General features: G+C 30.6%; 1 protein-coding gene across 2 annotated transcripts; it reads right to left on the bottom strand.

The window, feature by feature from the left end:
- Window positions 1–15,723: 15,723 nt before the first annotated feature.
- LOC109811050 (putative serine/threonine-protein kinase PIX13) lies at window positions 15,724–20,322 on the bottom strand. Of its 2 annotated transcripts, XR_002240811.3 has the most exons (7): window positions 20,165–20,322; window positions 19,325–19,764; window positions 18,965–19,100; window positions 18,740–18,882; window positions 18,237–18,360; window positions 17,220–18,152; window positions 15,724–16,992 (listed from the first exon to the last, which is right to left on the bottom strand). XR_002240811.3 is itself a non-coding variant. In XM_020374684.3 (6 exons), exons 1-6 carry the CDS (start codon window positions 20,238–20,240, stop codon window positions 17,758–17,760), a joined length of 1,314 nt encoding a protein of 437 aa, XP_020230273.1. In that variant the 5' UTR covers window positions 20,241–20,322; the 3' UTR covers window positions 17,114–17,757. The 2 variants fall into 2 exon arrangements, 1 of the variants encoding a protein (XP_020230273.1); XM_020374684.3 differs by lacking the exon at window positions 15,724–16,992 and having other exon boundaries at window positions 17,114–18,152.
- Between the last annotated feature and the right edge of the window lie 1,549 nt (window positions 20,323–21,871).

The following is a 21,871-nucleotide window of genomic DNA, read 5'->3' on the forward strand; positions in this document are numbered from 1 at the left end:
AGCGGATGCCCAAGTGTACATGTTGTTAGCTTCTTTAAATTCTGAGAAAAATGTTTCAGTAAATGAACTGCCTGTTGTATGTGACTTTTCGGATGTCTTCTCTGAGGTGTCTAGCTTACCACCTAGAAGAGAAGTAGAATTTTCCATAGATTTAGTTCCAGGAGCAGGACCTATTTCTATTGCACCTTATAGGATGTCACCCATAGAGTTAGTGGAACTGAAAAAGCAAATAGAAGAATTGTTGGAGAAGGGGTTTGTGAGACCTAGTGTATCACCTTGGGGAGCACCCGTACTCTTAGTCAAAAAGAAAGATGGTAGCATGAGATTGTGTGTGGATTATCGCCAGTTGAACAAAGTGACCATTAAGAACAAATATCCATTGCCTAGGATAGATGATCTTATGGATCAGTTGGCAGGTGCTTGTGTGTTTAGTAAGATTGATCTTAGATCAGGATACCACCAGATTAGGGTTAAGGAAGAAGATGTACCTAAGACAGCCTTTAGAACTCGCTATGGACACTATGAGTATCTAGTAATGCCTTTCGGTGTGACAAATGCTCCTGCAATTTTTATGGACTACATGAACCGGATTCTTCATCCATACTTGGATAAATTTGTAGTTGTCTTTATAGATGACATACTAGTTTATTCTAAGACTAATGAGGAGCATGAGGAACACTTAAGGGTAGTACTACAAACTCTCAGGGAGAAACAACTTTATGCTAAGTTGTCCAAGTGTGATTTTTGGCTAGAGGAGGTGAGTTTCTTAGGACATGTAATTTCAAGTGGGGGAATAGCAGTGGATCCATCTAAGGTTGAGGCTGTGCTTAATTGGGAGACACCTAAGTCAGTTAGTGAGATTAGGAGTTTCCTTGGATTGGCTGGATACTATAGAAGATTCATAGAAGGATTCTCTAAGTTAGCATTACCCTTGACAAGTTTGACTAGGAAAGGAGTTATGTTTGTATGGGATAGTAAATGTGAAGATAGTTTCCGAACCCTTAAGGAAAAATTGACTAGTGCACCTGTTTTAGTATTGCCTGATCTTAGTAAGACTTTTGTGGTTTACTGTGACGCTTCTAAGATGGGTTTGGGTGGTGTATTAATGCAAGAGGGTAGGGTTGTATCTTATGCATCCAGACAATTGAAGGTACATGAGAGGAATTACCCCACCCATGATCTTGAATTAGCAGCTGTGGTATTCACACTTAAGATTTGGAGACATTATTTGTATGGTTCAAAATTTGAGGTGTTTAGTGATCATAAGAGTCTTAGGTATTTATTTGACCAAAAAGAATTAAATATGAGGCAAAGGAGATGGTTGGAATTCCTTAAAGACTATGATTTTGATCTTAATTATCATCCAGGAAAAGCTAATGTGGTAAATGATGCCTTGAGTAGAAAATCTTTGCATTTGTCTTCTCTTATGATTAGAGAGATGGATCTTTTGACACAATTTAGAGACTTGAGTCTGACTTGTGCAGTGAACCATAATAGTGTAAGACTAGGTATGACTCGGGTGACTAGTGAGTTGTTGGGGGAAATTAGAGAAGCACAGTTAATGGATTCATTTCTAGAGGCTAGACGAAAGGATATAGGACAAGGGATTGGAGAAGAATTTACCTTGGGTGCAGATGGAGTGGTAAGATTTAAAGATCGAGTATGTGTGCCTAGTAACCCTACACTTAAACGACTGATACTAGAGGAAGGTCATAAGAGCAAGCTTAGTTTTCATCCAGGAGCAACTAAGATGTATCAAGACCTAAGGAAGATATTCTGGTGGCCTAGGATGAAGAAAGATATAGCTGAATTTGTGAGTGCCTGTCTAGTATGTCAGAAGGCTAAGATAGAGCATCAAAAACCTTCAGGACTACTTCAACCTTTGAGTATACCCGAGTGGAAGTGGGATAGCATTTCTATGGACTTTGTAGTTGCTTTGCCTAGGACTAGGAAAGGGCATGATTCCATTTGGGTTATAGTTGATAGGTTGACCAAGAGTGCACATTTTCTACCTATTAACATTAGGCATTCTCTAGAGAAATTGGCTAGATTGTACATTGATGAAATTGTGAGATTGCATGGGATACCATCTAGCATAATTTCAGACAGAGACCCTAGATTCACCTCTAGATTTTGGGAGAGCCTACAACAAGCCTTGGGAACCCAACTGAGACTTAGTTCAGCATATCATCCTCAAACTGATGGTCAGACTGAGAGGATTATTCAGTCTTTAGAGGATTTGCTTAGAACCTGTGTTTTGGACCAAGGAGGAAGTTGGGATAGCCTTTTACCTTTGATAGAGTTTACCTATAATAATAGTTACCACTCTAGCATAGGTATGGCACCCTATGAAGCCTTGTATGGTAGGAGGTGTAGAACTCCTTTGTGTTGGAGTGAGCTTGGAGACAATGTCATCTTAGGACCTGAGATTGTGCAACAAACTACTGAAAAAGTTAAATTGATACAGGATAGGATGAGGACAGCTCAGAGTAGACAGAAAAGTTATGCTGACAGAAGAAGAAAGGATTTAGAATTTCAAGAAGGTGACCATGTATTCTTGAAAGTCACTCCGTGGACTGGGGTTGGCAGGGCATTAAAATCCAGAAAACTTACTCCTCGATTTATTGGTCCTTTTCAAATTCTTAAAAGAGTCGGCAATGTTGCCTACCAAATTGCTTTGCCTCCTAATTTGTCAAATCTTCATGATGTCTTTCACATTTCTCAACTTCGAAAATATATCCACGATCCTTCGCATGTGATTGAGTCGGATCATATTAAGGTTAAGGAGAACTTGACGGTGGAAGCTACCCCGATAAGAGTCGAGGATCGAATGGTAAAGCAACTTAGGGGTAAAGAAATTCTTTTGGTAAAGGTTATTTGGGGAGGAGCTATACCTGAAAGTGCTACTTGGGAATTAGAGGAAAAGATGAAAGCTTCATATCTATTTTTATTTGCATCAGGTAATTTCGGGGACGAAATTTCTAAAAGGAGGGGAGTAATGTAACATCCTAAAATTTTATTTTTATGTATTGGGATTGTTAAAAGGATTATCATATTTTTTTTTATATGTATTTTACTATTATGTATACGTATTTTACTATTCACGTATACGTATTTTTGAATAGTAATATATGTATTTTTGAACAGTAAATCCGTGGACGAACAGTAATCTCGTGAATGCACAGTATTTTACTATTAATATTATTTTAATGAATAGTGCATAGTAAATATAATATTATTTTAATCTGCATAGTAATTCCAGAATTTCTATAAATAGAGGCTAGGGACTGAAGGAAATTCATAACTTGAGATAAGGAAATTCTGGAGGAAGAAAGAGAGAGAGAGAGAAGAATCTAGAAAGAGAGGAGGTTCTGCTCTAGTTCCGGTCCTAGTTAATAAAAAAGAAGAGGAAGTTCTACTCAAATTTCTATTTAATCAGGTACGGGGGAAAAGAGGGTTATTTATATGTAAAATACATGAGGGTATTGGGTAGAATTTCTTAGAATAACGTTTGATTTATGTGAATGGACGGCCAAGCCTCCTATTGATTTAAAATTTGGAATTTATGTGAATGGACGGCCAAGCCTCCTATTAATTTCTAATTTGGAATAATTAGGAATTTTACTGTTATTCTATTAACTTTTATGTTAATGAAAGTTAATTGCTATATTACTTGTAAGAATGAAGAATATTGATATAATATGCTTGAGGGGTATGTAGATCTTACTTTGTTAAGTTTATTTGTTATATGGAATTATACATGTGTTATAAATTTGATGAGATGTTGTATGGTTGTGATATGATTGTGATTGTGATGTCTCACATCGATGGCTAGTATGGCACGGCTCTGTATAAGTGGTGTTACAGGGAAGGCGTGACCCTAGCATGGTGTGAGATGAGAAAAACAGTTAACACCACCACTTATGTCAGTTATGGCAGCCCTGACATAGGGTTAATTGCAAGAGATTGTACTGATTGTAATGTGATTGTTGTTACTCACACTAAAGGATTAAGGATGATACGAACCCTGTGTGGTGGATACTTCAGGGACGAGCGTACTCCTCGTAAATCAGGGATGATACGAACCTTGGGTAGGTGATGCTTCAGGGACGAGCGTACCCCTGGTATGGTGTGAGTAAGGGAGGCAATTAACCTGTATCACTTGTGTCAGATGTGGCGAGGTCTTGGCATAGTGTTAATTGTGATATTGATGGACATGAAAATGATTTTATGATTGTGAAAGTGACATGTATAATGGTTTGTGAAATGGTTGAATATTTGATAATTAAATCTATATACGTTTATATGAAATAAACAAGTTGTTATAATAAATTATACTGTGATGTGTTTGTATGTGTTTTGCATATAGATAATTTTTCTTTTCTCACCGTATAAATTGTGGATATTTTTAGGTGGAGAGGATCCAGCTGCAATTGGTATATAGTATGTCAGCAGTTTTATTTGGGAAAATGCTCTGATAGTGTGACATCGGGGCAGAGGATTTCTAGTTTAAGATATTTATGAAAATTCTGTAATATTATTTTGAAAACAATTTTAGAAACTCTTGTATTTTAGGTTTGATATTTCTATTAATGTGGTGTATTGAATTTTTGTTATGTGAACCCTTTTACCAATTTCAAAAGTTTATTTTCTTTAATTTTGTTATATTATTTCGATATATGTTTTGGGGTAGTAAGGGTGTCACATTGACGGGGCGGGTTGAAATGATAGGCCCACTTTCTCATCCCTAATTTCTAATTTGTGAATAACTTTGTATTCTTTCTATGTTCAAAACATATCAATGCTTCCAACTTATTTTAACCACATTCACATTCTTACTTACACTCACTTAAGATGTCACGTAATTTTTCTGAAGTATAAGAAAAAAAGAAAAAAAGAAACCCAAACTTAATTACAACTCGAGTCATCTTTTGCAGTTGCCATGAAGAACATTGAATTAGTACTATATAACAAAGCAATTAATCACATATTTTCAAAACTCAAGATGTCTGTCTGACCAATGCGAAAATATTAACCTGCCATAAATAGGTTCTTTGCTTTTCTGACAGTGAAAAAAGTTGAGGTTGTTAAGACCGTTTTTTCATGAGTTTTACATTTCCTATTAAATTTTTTTTATATACACATTACCGAAAATTGAATTCTTGAAAGGAAAATATATACCAATACCCAGCATTAGTTAAGAAATCAAAAATATTTTTTCATTAAAAATATATTTACATATTAATTCTTTCATATAATTTTATTCTAATTTTAATAATTTTTTTTACATATTAATTCTTTAACTAATATCTTAAAGACATTAGTTCGCAAAACTCTTTGTAAAAAATATGTTTAAGACTTAGTTATTTACTAAATTTAACTTTGTTGGTAATATTAAGTATGATATTAATATGAGAAACTGCATCACTTTAAGCAGTACAATTTTTTTCCCCTTATCTACCGAAGTAGTTGCAATTATAAACACCAATACAGGCGGCAATGAGTAAATGATTTCAGCAGTTAAACTCACATGCATAAGGTTAAAGAAGCATCTGAATCATCTTCTTTAGCCAAAAAATAGTTTTGCAGAATATATGGCTAAGCAATTATATTCCCCTTGCGTGAGAGTACGTATAAATTAAGAGACAATGATCAAAGATCATGGAACCATCTTCGGATATATATTTTCAGCAATGTGTGTACAACGAAATATCACCATGCTTCATCAAATGGACAGCATAGCAGCCAGATGGAGAATCCAATTCGCAAATAATGTTATTATTGGAACCAAACTAATGCTAACATTACGTACATTTCATTCTCAAAAGACTTGATATATTTTTTTTGTTTAATTACATTTTTTTCTTTTAAAATTTCACAATCTCACAAATTTTATCTCTAAAGATTTGTTTTTCCACAAGTTTTGCTCTTAGAAAACTCACAATTAAGACAACTTTTTCTTTAAACTGACACAATTTTCTAGCGGGTACAAAATTCACAATAATTTATAAATTGATGAACAAAATTCACAATTTTTTTAAACAAAACATTTGCGAAATTGTAAAATTTTGAGTGCAAAAAGTATAATTAAACCTTTTTTTATGTTGTACATAATTAATGCATATTTCTTTAAATTTATCACAATATATTTTTTTATACACATATAATTCCATCGAGTATCTCCAATCATTTACCAAAATTAATTTTCTTCAGAGAATTTGAATGCTCTTATAAGTGAGTTGCACTCTCTCGGGCAAGTTTTTTTTCTTTCTTTTTTTTTTCTCTAGATACTATAATAATTAATCTTAATTATTTATATACATCGATTATATAATTAGGTTCAGAAGTAATTTTTTGAGCATTCAGTTGTTAAGAACAACAACTAACAAATTGATTCGTGTTGAAATATGAAAATAAATACATGTCAGTACAGAAACAAGTTGCAACCACATGTGAGCATTATCTGAGAAGAAGATGGTTCATGGCTCATGGCCCACCAAAATCAATGTTATTTATTAAATTAGAAGAGCTCTAATTGTGAGTGCATGTGACGGGTTTGAAAGACAAAGACAAATCTAACACAAGAATATAATATGTTGTAGGCAAATGGAAGCATCTTGGATCATTTTAATAGCACATAATGACAAACTTCATAGGATACCTTGTTCGTTAGACTTGTTCCTCTTCTAAATTATTATGATCAATTTCAAAATCACCAATTCCTCATCTATCTTGTTGATTGGAGGCTCACGTCTCTGATAATGAGTTATTTAGACTACGATGTGTGGCCTACCACATAGACACTATAGTGCCCAAGCAGGTCCTATATATTGTTTCTTACATAGGATGCTTATCCGTGACGCATGAAAATAGACTTCAAACCACCCACATATCACACTTTTGGATTAACACGTTCTTTTATGTGGAATTTACGTGTTTTACCAAAAAGAGTTACGTGCATTTTACCTGTGCATGCACTCACTAGCTACCAATTTTTTTTAAAATTTTTTTTTATAGGGGTTGTGGATGTCAACGAGAATTTAAAAAGAGTCAAAAACTAGAAGCCTTCCTTTTGGAGCTTTTTATAATTTCAGAAGAAAAATGAAGGCAGCATCAATGCGTTATGTTGACTACTTCCACCCATGAATAATTAATAATAATCAATTATAAACTTCAATTTGCCTTTTGGACTTTTTCTTCATATTATTCAGTTTCTCTTTTGAGAATCATGACATCATATTTTATTTGAAGATCTATGTAAAAAGCAGTGACGGGAAACCCAACACATATATATGTATATCTAAACTAGTTGAATTAAAATTTCTTTAACGTTAGAGAACTGCATAATTTTTAATCTTAAGTTTTGAAGTTGGTCAAAATAAATTAATTTGATAGGGCGAAATTTACCATATATATCGAGAATAACTGGCTGCACCATCAACACGTATATATATTCTCTCTCCTTTGACAACATTTTCCTTAAACATGTGTAAGCTAAAACCAGCCAGATTCACTTTCTGACTCCGTTTACTTACAAAATAAGCAAGAAACATCTTATTATGCCTTCACCAATGTTGACAATCTTCTCTATATAGCTTCCCATTATTACTCAAATGTTTGTTTGTCTCGTTGCGTTTAAGACAAATATATATATATATAATATATATATATATATATATATATTGATTACTCTAGTTTAAAGTTAATTAGTTTTAACAACCCACAAAAACTATGCCCCTTTAGAGACAAAATAATCATATATACGTGCATTACACATATGTCATTTGGATTGTAATGGGTAACACCATACTATCTAGTGCAGCAATGAATATATTTGATTATTTTCTCTTGCTCTTACATGCATGAATGAGAGGACAAAGTCTTGAGTGGTAAGTAAAGAATCGAAGACCAGAGGATGTTGCTTTGAAGATTACAGCTCAATTATATTATATTATATTATATATGGTGGCCTGGCCTCCATGTTTAATGGAAACTTCGAGTCTTGAGTGACACATATTTCAGTGAGGTGTCTTTAGTGCTGTAAAATGTAGACTATATATATATGCAGTTAGTATAGATATAGATTAATTTGCTCCCTTTATGCGTGTGTGAGATACACATGGCGCTAATTAATCTTACGCATTTGGTCTGCAGCACTGGGACAAGGATCATATATATGATTGACACAATATACATATAATTATATATTACACCATATATTACATATAATTAATCAAGCTTGATCATTTAATTTAATTAGGAGTAGCGGCCAGGCCAGTAGGTATATTAATTTAATTAGAAAACAACGAAGATATATAACTTAACGAGAAATCGATCACTATCAGTCATGATGATATTTGAAAAGAGGGGAAAGCAAGTCAGTATATATGCAATAAATTTATATGCCGTATTGGAAAGTGAGGGAAATTAACAAATCAATCTATCCTGAAGTAGAAGTTTGAAATGCATGCTTTAACTAAGTTTATGGATATTTTGGAAAGTGCCTAGCATCTGCATATAGCATGTTAGTGTCTCATTTTGTAGGAGTTAATTAAATTGACCAATGTTAGTTAAAGTCTTTTAAAATAATATAAAAGAGAAAAATAACCAAAATATAATTTTTCATTCAAAATATAAAATATTTAACATTTTCTCTTTTTAATTAAAAATATTTAATATATCAAATGCTTCTTTAATGATATTATTAAGATTTATTTATTAATATATATATATATATATATAATACAGAATTAAAGATTATAACAATAAATTACATTTATTCTAACCATTTCACTATCAGGTCGAACACAATAGTTCACATTATTGAAATATTTATTATAATAGGATCTAATTTAATTTTAAAAAATTATTATATTCCGTGGTTGTTATTGAAAAATAGCAACTGATAGCAACTATTTGAAAGCTAAAAATCTTTTCTTTAGGAAAATGTTGTTAAGTTAATTTGTTTACATAATTAATAATTAAAAGTGTTTAGTAAAATTAGTTGTTGAATTTGTTATTAATAAAAATAAAATGACATGAGAGGTATGTTTAAATGATTTTAATATATTATTGTTTATTATGTATAAAAATATTTATTTTGGTACCAAAAATGTAATTTAAAAATTAAAAATTAGAAATTCAATAGTTTTTAATTTTAAAAAATAATTAGGTTATTAATGTTGTAACATTACTTTAACAATAATTTTTAAATATTTTATTGTTCTTAATATCAATTAATTAATTAATTAAAATATAAACATGATAATATTTGCATTCATTTAATTAATATTGTTGTAGGTTTTAGTTTTTTTCATCAAACATTATTAAAAAAATTAGTTTTTAATCTAAAAAATTAAAATTTATTAAATTATTAATATATTAATATTATTTTATCAACAAATTATAAATATTTTTATCATTATTAATATTATTTCAAATAAATTTGGGTATTAATTAAAATATGAAAATGATAATATATACAGTCCTTTAACTAACATTATTTTAGGTTTTAATTTTGTTCTTGTTCCTGTTAATTTATTTTCCTCTAATTTACTTATTTTTTGTTTTGTCTTGTTTGTTATCTCTTTAAAATCTATTGTAACGGTGTTAAATTTTACTATAATTAATTTCCCCAGAATCTAGGTTGTCTCACTAAAAGACTTTAATTAGTTGTGACTTGGACTGTGGAGACAGAGGAGAACAAGATGCATGGTGGGTGAGATGAGTAAAACACCATATGAATGTATATCAGAAACATTTTCCATATCAAATCTTAATTATCAACACCAACTTTTTTTTTTCTTTCAACGATTATCAAATTTGATTGAAGGATATCGATCTTCTAGATGTTGGTCATTTTAAAAAATTGGGACTTTCATCAGCTAAAATAAAGGATAATCAGATTGTTCATATAACCCATTTTACCCAACATATTTGCTTCAAATATAAGTCTTTATAATTTGAAAATAATTCATCCTCTAATATTTATCTGCATTATAACCACGGAGAACTAAACCAAGTTGCAAGATGATACATATGATGACCTAGTGAGATTCCTATAAGCTAATAAGGAAACTAAAAATCCCTTTCAATGAAAAGAAAGGAATTAGTTTGGTTTCATATAAAATTCACAAAACATGCGTGTCACAAATGCAAAAGAAACATAATAATATGAAAATGAAAGTAAGAATTAAAGTAGTCCGCTTTCAAGACATGCCACTTGAATTTATATCAATTTTTTATCTATAAAAATTACAATTTATATTAATTTCATACTAGTCATTACCTAAGTAATTAATATATAAAAAGTTTTTATATATTAGGAATTATGAAACAAATGTATTAATTTTTTTTTTTACATTTTTCAATGAAAATATTTATAGTTTTTTTTTAAACAATTATATTAAAGGAAATAATCGACAAAAATGTATATAAATGTAATATAAAAACAAATATTAATATGTTGTATCACATATATAACAATAACGAAGGTTGTTTTGAAAGTGAGGTCATGTTATTAATTAATGTTGAAGCCTTTACTTACAACGCTGATCAGTATTTATATTGTGTTAATTTTAATTGGAATACTTAATATATACTAAATATAATATTAGAATACCAAATATATACCGAAAAATATTAATATCATTTATATATTAATAGTTAGAGAATTTTTGTATAAATTCTTAAGTTATACTTTTCAATCATTTGTATTTTTTTTTTAATTAAAAGTATAAATTAATATCATAATTTATTTGACAATATTTAAGCTCATTATTAATTTATTGATGAATTTTGGAGACCTAATATATATATATATATTTTAATATATAATTACACACAATCTTAATATTAACTTTAAATGAAATTTAATAATATATAATACATTTTATTATTAATATATACTTATACTTTTTAATAACAAATCAACATATATTATATATAAAACATAAATAAAAATAATTTTTAGTAATAAGTATTGTATTATTATAAGATTATAAGATGTATAATATTTTATATAAAAAATTTATATTCCATATTTCTAACTTTATTGTAGGTATATAATAAAAGGTGATATCTACATAATTAGATTTCTTTTATTATTATACATTCAAATGATATTTATGTTTAATTTATTAAAAACTTAAAATTTAGAGCATGTTGTGAAATAAAAGAAGACTTATTCTTAAAAGTAGAGAAAATGCAGACAATTTTTTATATACTTGATTGCATATTTAACGAGTAAATATTATTGATATTCTAAATTCATATAAAATCTATTTTTATTAATTTTTCCTACCTATAATAACCCCAAAAATATATAAGCAGACAAAAACAAGAAGATTGATAGGTAAAATCAGTTGAGTTTTTTTTTTTCTTACTTTAAATAAAAAGAGCATGATTGTTTTAGAAGGGAAGGTTGAGCAAATGGCATGAGTGTGAGAAGGGAAGAAATTGTTGTATTGTTGGCCACATCAACAAATGCCTTTGTGTCAGTGCTGCCTCTTCAAATCTGCATACATGTCCTTTTAACCTTGTAACACTCACTTTCACGCACGTACAACACCGCCGACAACTAACATGTTTTTTTTTTTCATCATAAGTATTCACACAACCTACTAAATTAGATAGATTAAAGAGTAATTGTCCTCGGGATATTGTGACGGCTGTTAACTCCATGAATTTTCCTATTACCATTATAGTTTCTGTCTTTCTTCTTCACTAATCTTGTTTTTATATTATTACTATTTGATGATTTACACTATTTTTATTTTCTATCACATTCTTTTCTTTTCTTTTCTTTCTCTTCTCTTTTATATCTTTCTTATGTATAACTTAATTATTATTATCTTCTTAAGTTTAATGCATCAATAAGTTCCTAGATTTTTAAAACTTTATGATCAAATCTCTAAATTACAAACTTATAATGATCATTTTTATAATTAAGTCCCTAAAGTTATTTTATGACATTTTTCAAATAGTAAAGAAAACAAAAGACAACATGTGACAATATTAAACTGCTTAGTTTTTTTGACAAGATATTGTTGTTAATTTTTAAGAAACATAAAAATAGCTAACGAGTCTCAATAAAAGATTTCGATATCTTAAATTTATTGGTATATACATACAAATAGGATACAATGAAATATATGGAGCATAATAATAGAAATAGTAGTAGAGAGGAGATTATTATATTGGTGTTTGTGATGGCATGTACATGTGTACCCCCACCTTATTATAATTAGTTTCTTCTCTCATATATGTGTCTCTCATATTCTCTCTTGAAGCATTCCCTCACACAAATGGGTCTTGAAATCCTAGACGAATATCGGGCACTTATGCCTCTACGCAGCGTTAGAACGTTGAACCAGCTGGCAGAGGTAGAGACAGCGTCGAAGGAGGAGCAAGAGTGCCACACGCCCACCTCATCACCACCTCCAACATTGCTCTGTCCACCACCTCCAAAGAAACCACGACCCTGCACAAATAAAACCACTTTACCTTCTCAACCCTTCTTTCAAGTACCCCACGATCTTGCTTCTGTCTTTCTGCTTCGCGCTAAACCCGACGAACCCATATGCTAGCTACATTGTTACTTCTCTAATATTCCACCAGAGCCAATGGTATATCGTATATATATATAATTATATCTTTTAAATAATTAAGCACTACATCATATATACTATATTCTTTTCTTTTCTTTTCTCTTGTTCCTATCATCGTCATTTTGTTGCTATTTTCAATGAGTAATGATACATACTTCCTTTAGCACTTACCATATATCTGATATATATACTTAACTCTCTATCTCTCTTGGTGTCTGCATTCTTCATCTTTCTTTCAATATTTAAGCTGCACAAATTGTAATTCTAAATTGCGGTCTGCAACTGCAATGGCAATGTGGGCACGATATAAAGGATTAATTTTGTACTAAGGATTCGTAATTACAATTGTGGTCACAGTCACATTTTTCCAGTACAGTTTCAAGAATTACATTGAAACCGCAATTTAGATATTCTTAGATTGATGCATGGTGCGTGATCCATTTCTCTTTAACATGAATATAAAGCAGGAAGTTAGTCATTAACCAAACACATCGTTGTGTTGAGTCTCTTTCTTAAGAAGGGTGGTATATGGATGTGGAGCTTGCTAGAAGAGTTAGAATGATGCATACAGGAAGCTTAAATTGGTTATATGAAGGTTTAAATAATTTTGAATCATCTTACTTGTTGGAAGATAGAACATTAGAAGCTGGTGGATTGAGAACTCCACCATATGACCTACAACAATCACTCCAAAAGGCTGTGCTTTGGCTGTTTCTTATTTACCTTTTCCCTACCTTACCACTTATCATCTTATTAACAGTTTTGTGATTAGCTCAGCCTTTTCGAAAAAAAAAAATATATATAATGACATAAAAGGAAGTTAATATTCTAGGTAATTGGCCTGTTCAGAAAACCAGAAAATGGAATGTGTTTAACATTGTCAATGTTTTGGAATTTTTAAAGGGAAAGCAAAAAATCACCACACGTGTATATTTATAGATGTCTAAACTACGATTTCAATATCCCCTCAAAGATACCACAATTTTCATTTTTATCCATACTATTTAAAAATTTATAATTTATTTTTGTTAAAATATTTTTTTTAATTCCTATAATTTCACTCTACTTTGTTTAAAATTGATTATTTTAGTCTTTCAATTTATATATATATTTTTTAAATTTTTTTAGTCTTATAATTTAAGATAAATTTTTTTAGTCTTAATCATTGATTTTTTTTATAATATTATATGTTTTGTGTCGACGTGTTTAAAGTCTTTAATTCTGTGAAAAAAAATAAAAAAAAATATAACATTATAAGTGAGAATACAAAAAAATTATGAAGTATTGAAAGATTTAATTTATAATAATTTTAATAAAATAAATTTAACATTCGACATAAAAAATTAAATTAATATCTCAATTATATGAACACAAAAAAGACAATATTACAATAAAAAAATCACGATAAAGACTAAAAAAATTTAAAAAACTATAAATATAGTAACTAAAAAGACATATATATTAAATTATAAGGATTAAAAATGATTTAAAAAAATAAGTATAAAGATTAAAAAATGTCTATATTAAATTATAAGAACTAAAAAAGTAAAATAAATGAATGTATAGAGACTTAAAAAATATTTTAACCTTAATTTTTACTTCATTATATTTCTCCTATATAACTTCTGTATTAATTAATCTTTCTTAATTTTGCAAATGAATACTTGTCTTGTTTTATTTATTTTGTTAATATTTTTTTTATTCATCCAAGCAAAAATACAAAATCAATAATATTTTGAGGGACTAAATAATTAATAATATTATTTTTAGTTTTTGGTCCTTTTAAATATATATTAAAAAATAATTTGATTTTTTTTTATTGTGTTATAAGTATACTTGTCTCAAGATTTAAGAGTAATTTTCTTCTCCAATGCTCATTCACTCTCAAGTTTCTCTAACAAGTAGTCGACGACCAAACAATCTAATGGATGGATATATACTTACCAAAGGTACTATAAAACTCAAGTAAGGATTTGTTTCAAAATAATACATGTTACTAATAAATTAATGAGTGAACAATTATAATCTTGCCCCAATATATAATATTCTATTTATACTATTTATAGTGGATTTTGGGCTTGTGGACTTTTATCTCTAATTACCAATTAAGCAATAGCTCTTTAATGATGGTTTAGTGTGTTGATGCTCTAATGATCTTGATTAATATTCATTTTCTCACCTTTCCTATTTAGTTGTATTGATGGGAGGATTTCAACCATTCAACCATCTTAAGCATTTTTAGTTGGGGTTGAACTATAAGAAAAGGGTTCGATTATTGAGAGAATCGAACACATGAACAAAGAGTTTGGCTATCGAGAGTCGAACCATAAAATAGGTTTGGCTACTGAAGGCGTCAAATCATAGGTAAGTATTCACTGATACAATTGTCTCTTTTATTTAAGCATTTTTTTTTCCAACTAATCTTGAAATTTTCGATACTAAATTGATCGGGTACCTATATAGTATAATAAGCACTTATCAAAGAAAATAAACAAGAAACGTAACTAAAAGAAATTATATGGGACCATATTTTATTATTTTTAAATTGGGAATCCAGTAAAAGAAAATCGTAATATTCCTGAGAAATAAAAAATATATAATTTAACCCGTATACATCTGTATTCTCTATGGCTAGTGATAAGTGATATGTTAGGTAAAGCTGAGGAAAACGCAGTGAGTTATGATGGTGGTTTAAGCTTAGAGAAGGAATTCATAAATTCCATACTTTGAAAAAGAAACTTTTTTTTTTCTCTTAATAGTTTTGAAGGGAAGCAAAATTGTAAATATATTATATTCATTAGAGCTATCACTCATCGGACATTTATTAAATATTTAATAGGCTTAATGTGCCCAATTTGGGCCATTGGATAGCAAGTACAGTCCATTGGATCCAATTATTTTCAGGTTGACTTGGCCCGAATTGAAAATGACTATCACGAGCCACAAGCTGTAAGACCATATTTGGTCTCTTTGAAAGTGCTAATTTCATATTGTGCTGTGGGCTGTGGCAGTTAATTTTTTTTTTGAATTATGAAATTTGTTAAGAAACAATATAAATAAAAACAAAACAATATATCCATAGAGAGAGAGAGAGTAGAGATAAAGAGAAGAAAGATGTAAGAAAAAAATGTGTTTTATTTTCATTTATATGGGAGTATTTATACAAATATGAAAGAAATAGAAAATGGAAAGTCGCTGCAAGTGTGAAAAAATATGAAATAAAGGCTTTAAAATTTTGGTAGTTTGGAGTCTAGTGTCATTACACAAAACTTTGATCGTCATTTTTTTTTTTCTTTTTATGTGAAAAACCAATGTTTAGAAATTTGACTCCAATAAAGCGGTACCTAACTTGACCGAATATAACAAATTAAAGGTTTGAAAAGAGTATGATTGTATGAATGTCAATTCCACAGTCACATTAATTATCTTCTTAATCATGCTTCCTTCCTTCGGTCTTCTCTCTTTCTGGCGTTTATGACTTTATGATAATGATTTTTGGCATATGATGCAGAATCCGTTTCTTTTTCCTTGTCTCCTGCTACTTTAGCAGCACGTTTAATGGAAAAGTGAATTGGGACTTCCTAGAGTTAGATACCAATTGCTTCGGATCATGTTTTAAGAGACAACTGGGTCAATGAGAAAGAAAGCATGCCACCACATTTGCTTCACAATGAGTCTCCACTCACATGGCACTTTGGTGCTGTCGAGAATTTCATTCTTTCTATCTCATCTCTTCAGTTTTGGTAACGAAGCCAAGAGTCCTCAACTTCATTATTATTAATTTCACCCCTTTTACATATTAATTGATAATTTCATCCTAGTTTTAAGTATCCAATCAAGTGCCACTTTGCTTTTTGGGGGTGCAGTAAGTAAAAGCTATGTGTCAATTATATCACCGTTTCAAGCTAGCCTTATTTTCAAGTATCTAATCAAGTGCACACTTTGCTAGCCTTATCTGTTTTTATCAGTTTGGCAGTGCAGACACTATCACTGTTTCATCCCTAACCCAAACATGTTCTGCTGGTCCTGTTGGCATATATATGTGCATTTTACAAGCTCAACCCACTAATCCAGTATGGACTATCACGTATCCGCTTACCAGCCAGCATCTCCATCAAAACAATCCCAAATCCTTACATATCTAGAAATTATTAGGTAGTGCAGTATTGCTAAATATCTATCGTCCAAATCAATCACTATATAATATATATTTAAGTTTTTCAATTTATGTGAAAAATTTAATAACACTTGATTATATATCATGTTAGAACTACCTAATAATTTCTCATACAAATTGGATTTAACATACCAGTGACCTACTTCATTGGCATTTCTCAACAGCTTAATAAAGATCAACTTGAAGGAGGCAACTTGTTGACATTACCTGCGGCAATGTATTCAGAACTTGTTAGGGGACCATGATCAGCAGCAGGACCATAGTAGGACAAGACTATTGTTGTTATTGTAGCAAGTATGAGTCGTTAGTATAAGAAATTGAAAAAAAATTACACAAAAGAACAACTATTCAATATTCATTGATTGATACAATACAAACTCCGAGAATAATTAAGTGTAAGAATTAATGGAAAAATAGAGATGGACAAGGGGCACCTTCTTGTTTATCAATATACTAGGGGTCAGCCTAGTTTGAAGCCTCTTTCTCCTAGTTTTGGGGTGCACATAATGCTAAACACCCCAGGATCTCCCTTGGGCAGATACCCTCGGGGCTTTACCCCAAAGCCAAATGCATTCCCAGATCCTTTTGGCATATGTGTATGCATACTGTACAAGCTCAACTCCACTAGGCCACTGAAGTAGAGGCACTTTTAGCATTTAGCAATAAGTCAATAAGATCTTTAAGGGTGTGTTTTGATAAACTTTTCCAGAAGCACTTTAAAAAAGAAATTGAATTAAGTTTCTCCATAAGTTAAAACTAGCTTATATGTAAGTTAAAAATAAGATTTTGGAGAAAAAAGCTTCTACAAATTAATTAATACATGAGCTAATATTAGTTTATGGAGAAATTTATTTCTTTTTCTTTTTCTATTTTTCTCTTCTAGAAGTACTTCAAAAAAAGTTTACCCAAAGATGCCTCAAGTCCACAATTCATCAGCTGCAAAGGAATATAGTGTTGATGGGTTCAATTCCATTAACCACTATCTGGCTCTGGCTGGCCATGTTGTTGAACTGGCCGGGAACGAGTAACCCGTTTTCTGCTGTTATCAGCTGGTTTCTCATTGGCTGCTTCAATCTGTTCCAATGTTTCAACAACTTCTTTCATTGATGGCCTCACTTTGGGCTCTGCTTGTATGCATTTGAGAGCTAGTTCAGCTACTTGCAAAGCTAAGTTGTTTGGATACTTTCCTTCCAACTTTGCATCCATAGAGCTTCTTATTTTCCCTCTATTTAGTAGATTTGATTTTAGCCAATCCCTCAAGGACGTTTTCTCACTCAGCCGCAATATATCATTTATCCTTTTGCCAGTCAGCACCTCCACCAAAACAATTCCAAATCCATACACGTCACTTTTCACATACAAATGGCCTACAAGATTGAAATGAGACTATTTAGCGTCACGTTTCCACGACAAGATTATGAACGGTTTAAGAGTAAATTTGTTGGTATTACCTGTTGCTATGTATTCAGGAGCAGCATAGCCGTGAGTCCCCATAACCTGTGTTGATACGTGACTCTGATCAGGCGAAGTAACAGATCTGGCTAAGCCAAAGTCCGATAACTTTACTGCATATGTCTGTGACAACAGCAAAAAATTAGAAAGATTTTTTCTTACATTACCATTTGCCATGAATTCTTCAATAGCATGCATGCTCCAAGTTGGATAAAAGAATTTTGTTTTTCACTTTTCAAGACATTCAATTGCAAAATGGGATAAGGCCTCGTTGAGTAAACTTTTTTGTAAGTACTTTTGGATGATAAAAATAGGAAGGAAGAATGAAAAAACTTTTTCATAAGCTAAAATTACTTTTAACCCATGCATGAACTAATTTTAGTTTATGGAGAAGCTTATCCCAATTTTCCTTCTTTTTTTTTTTTCCTTAACAGAGTTTATAGAGAAATTTATCTAATCAGTATCATAATGGGATATTCAATGTACGAACCATGAACCTTACCTTGTCAATTAGTATATTTGAGGGTTTGACATCTCTATATATAATTTTCTTCTCCAAGGAATGAAGGAAATTCAGTCCCCTTGCCGCTCCAATCATAACCTTTAGCCTTGTGTCCCAAGAAAGTGGCCGAACATTTGCACCTCCTGCAGAACCAAAATCATGTGCATAGATTAGATAAAATGACTAATCAATTTGTTACACATGCTATTAGCACTTAGTTCTTACTTCCAAATAGGTGGTTATCCAAGCTTCCACGATGCATAAATTCATACACCAGAAACAGCTCATTATCCTCTCTTCCGAATCCCAACAACTTAACAAGGTTGGGATGAGAAAGTCTCCCTAAGAAATTCACCTCTGACTGCACAAAAGAAAGCATCAATATAAATACTAAACATATAAGTCAAGAGTCAGTTTGGATACAAATTTAAAGGTACTTTTGAAAGTTTCTTAATTGAAAAAAAAAAAAAAAAACCTTTAATAGAAAAACTCTGAAAAGTACTTTTAACTTGTATTTAAGTAGTCCTAAGTCACATATCAATAAAAGGTGTGATCCTAATTTTGAAGTGTTACTAATGCCAATACCTGCCATTCCGCAATTCCTTGCCTGCTTTCAGAATTCAATTTCTTGATGGCAATAGTCAACCCCTCACCTCTTTTTTTTGCTGCTTTATCTTCAATCAAACCCTTGAATACTTTGCCAAAACCCCCCTCACCTAACAAAGTGTCAGCTCTGAAATTTCTGGTGGCAGCCCTCAATTCTGCCAAAGTAAATGCTCTCAAGTCTGCAACATCCAAGATCTGCCCTTGAGGAAACTCCTCTTCATCTCTGACTCGAGAGGCTTGGCTATTCTCAGAGCCCCAAAGGGATGTGCTAGTGTTATTGCCCGTTGAGAAGTTGTTGCTACTACTTGGCCCAAATAACCTGCTGATTCCTCCAGAGTGGCTGCTATGACCAAGAGAAGTAGAATTGCCATTTTGTATCAATCTTGCGTTGCTGAGACCAGAAGAAAACTGAATACTCCCTGAGAGATTGGAACAGCAAGACAAACTTTGTCATGTAAAGTAACAAAATGATGCTAGGATACTCGAGTCTTAAATCTGAATTGTCAGAAACAGGATCAAATCTTTCATAATGAACTATTGCTATTGCCAAGGAGTATCTTCTATGTTTTAAATTAGCTGCAAATTGAGGTTGACTTCTGTGCTTGACTTGTTGAATTGGTTTTAAATTGATGAAATGATTGTGCACTTATGCTAGCAAGCAAAGCAATAACAAGAAATCCACCAAGGAAAAACCCATGAACTCTCCTTTCTTGAAAATATTTGATTTCATATTCATGGAAGATACATTTTTAGCACGTAGAGTTTCTATAATAATTCTATGAATGAAATAAGGAAAGTGTTGTTGACATGTTGGTTTACCTAATTGATTGTTGGGGTTGGGGGCAGTACTGGACTCGGGGGGATAACGTGATTGAAGACTCCAACAATTTCCCATTGAGTTTGAGTTGTTTCTGCATTTACCTCAGCAGAGAAAGGTTAAGAGAGAAACGCTGAGAGGCGTATGTGACTTGGTTTTATAGTGACAGCAGTGTAAAAAGAGCACAGAAAATATTACTTGACAGTTGACACGTGTAAACAAAGGAAGGTTCCAAGAATTCTCCAAGAAAATGCAATGCTAATTGCTGCTGTTGCCCAATAACATCGGTTGCTTGTTCATTACAGTTCCCTGAATTCAACAATAATCATAAAAGCTTTATAGCGTCAAAAAAGAAAAATCTGTGACCACTTTTGCCTTTTATTTTTCTTCTTCTATTAAGGCATCACTCTTCTAGATAAACTCAATTCCTATCATCTGCAATCAGAAATCAGTTATGAGTAATTATATATTCTCTGACAATTACTCCAAAAAGGTTTTTAACATTTTATTATAAAGTTATTGGATAAAAAATATATATCGACAAAAACATAATTTTGGTCTTATTTTAGTAAAAGTCAACAAAACATAAATAAAGCATACGCGTGACAAAATTATGATTCTAATTAACTAAATTTATTTAACTGATATAAAACACTTGGATGTAGAAAACATTCAGGGGAGCAGTCAATTATAATTTATTTATTTTAACTTTCTAAGTCCCCTTAATGACGAGAGAAATTTTGGATTGTTTATATGGAGATGCTTCTCGATTCAAATCACACTGTAAAAAATATATAATTAAAATCTTTAATTGAAGTGATATTTATCTTAAACTTATTTTTTAAGTTAATAATGAAGTTCATAGTGTTAAAATAATATTTAGTAAAAACAATTTGTGAGTGCAAATTAATATTATCAGCTCTGAGATGTATATGCATAAATAAATAAAAAATCAACAATTAAGTGATATTTTATATACTATTTTCTAAAACAGATTCTGATTTTATTATGAAGCGAAAACACATTTCTGAAACAATTTTTGTACCTTCTATTCTCAAGTCAAGTGTTATGTTATAAAATTATGGAAAATGTTTAACCCTCCAAATTCGAAACACCGAAAAATCTTCCGCCATTTTAAACTTTAATATTCTGTCAGTTAATTTAAAATAAAAACAATAATTTAAGTTAATAATTTTAACTTTTAACCTTTCAGATAGTAATTCGGTAAAAAGTTTTTAAAATTAAAAGATTATGTTTTAAAACTGTAAAAACTTGATTGAAGCATTTGACGGTATACAATAGTTCTATATCTCAAACTGTCAAGCCCACGTTTAAGGCAATCAATTGTAATAATAAAAAATAATAAAAAAAGTAATCATTTTGTATTTATAACTTCAAATTCATTTTTAACTAAAATAAATTTTATAAAATTATCAAAAGTAAAATTTATTAACATACATCAAAGCACCATAAAGCAATACAACTTTTACTGTCTTATTGAGTTTTTTTTTTCCGGCTATGCTCTTAAAATAAAAAAATGATAATTTATTTAGTTAATCAATTTCTTTATTAAGTCAAATTTAAATGTATTTAATATTTGATGAAGGTTAACAATATATTCTCTAACACACTCGTTTTTATAAGTTAGAATTTATTAAAAATTACAAATTTAAAAAAAAGAATCATTAAATGAAATGTAAAACCTATCA

The sequence above is a fragment of the Cajanus cajan genome, chromosome 5, assembly GCF_000230855.2.
Source record: "Cajanus cajan strain Asha chromosome 5, NIPB_CcT2T_4, whole genome shotgun sequence".
Taxonomy (NCBI): Eukaryota; Viridiplantae; Streptophyta; class Magnoliopsida; order Fabales; family Fabaceae; genus Cajanus; species Cajanus cajan.

Bases quoted from the DNA above. Each gene is read 5' to 3' on its own strand.
- LOC109811050 (XM_020374684.3), bottom strand. From the start codon at position 20,240: ATGGGAAATTGTTGGAGTCTTCAATCACGTTATCCCCCCGAGTCCAGT. The intron at 19,101-19,324 runs GTATTGGCATTA...TCTTTTGTGCAG, and splicing joins AAGGAATTGCGGAATGGCAG to TCAGAGGTGAATTTCTTAGG. The intron at 18,883-18,964 runs GTAAGAACTAAG...TTGGTTCTGCAG, and splicing joins GGATAACCACCTATTTGGAA to GAGGTGCAAATGTTCGGCCA.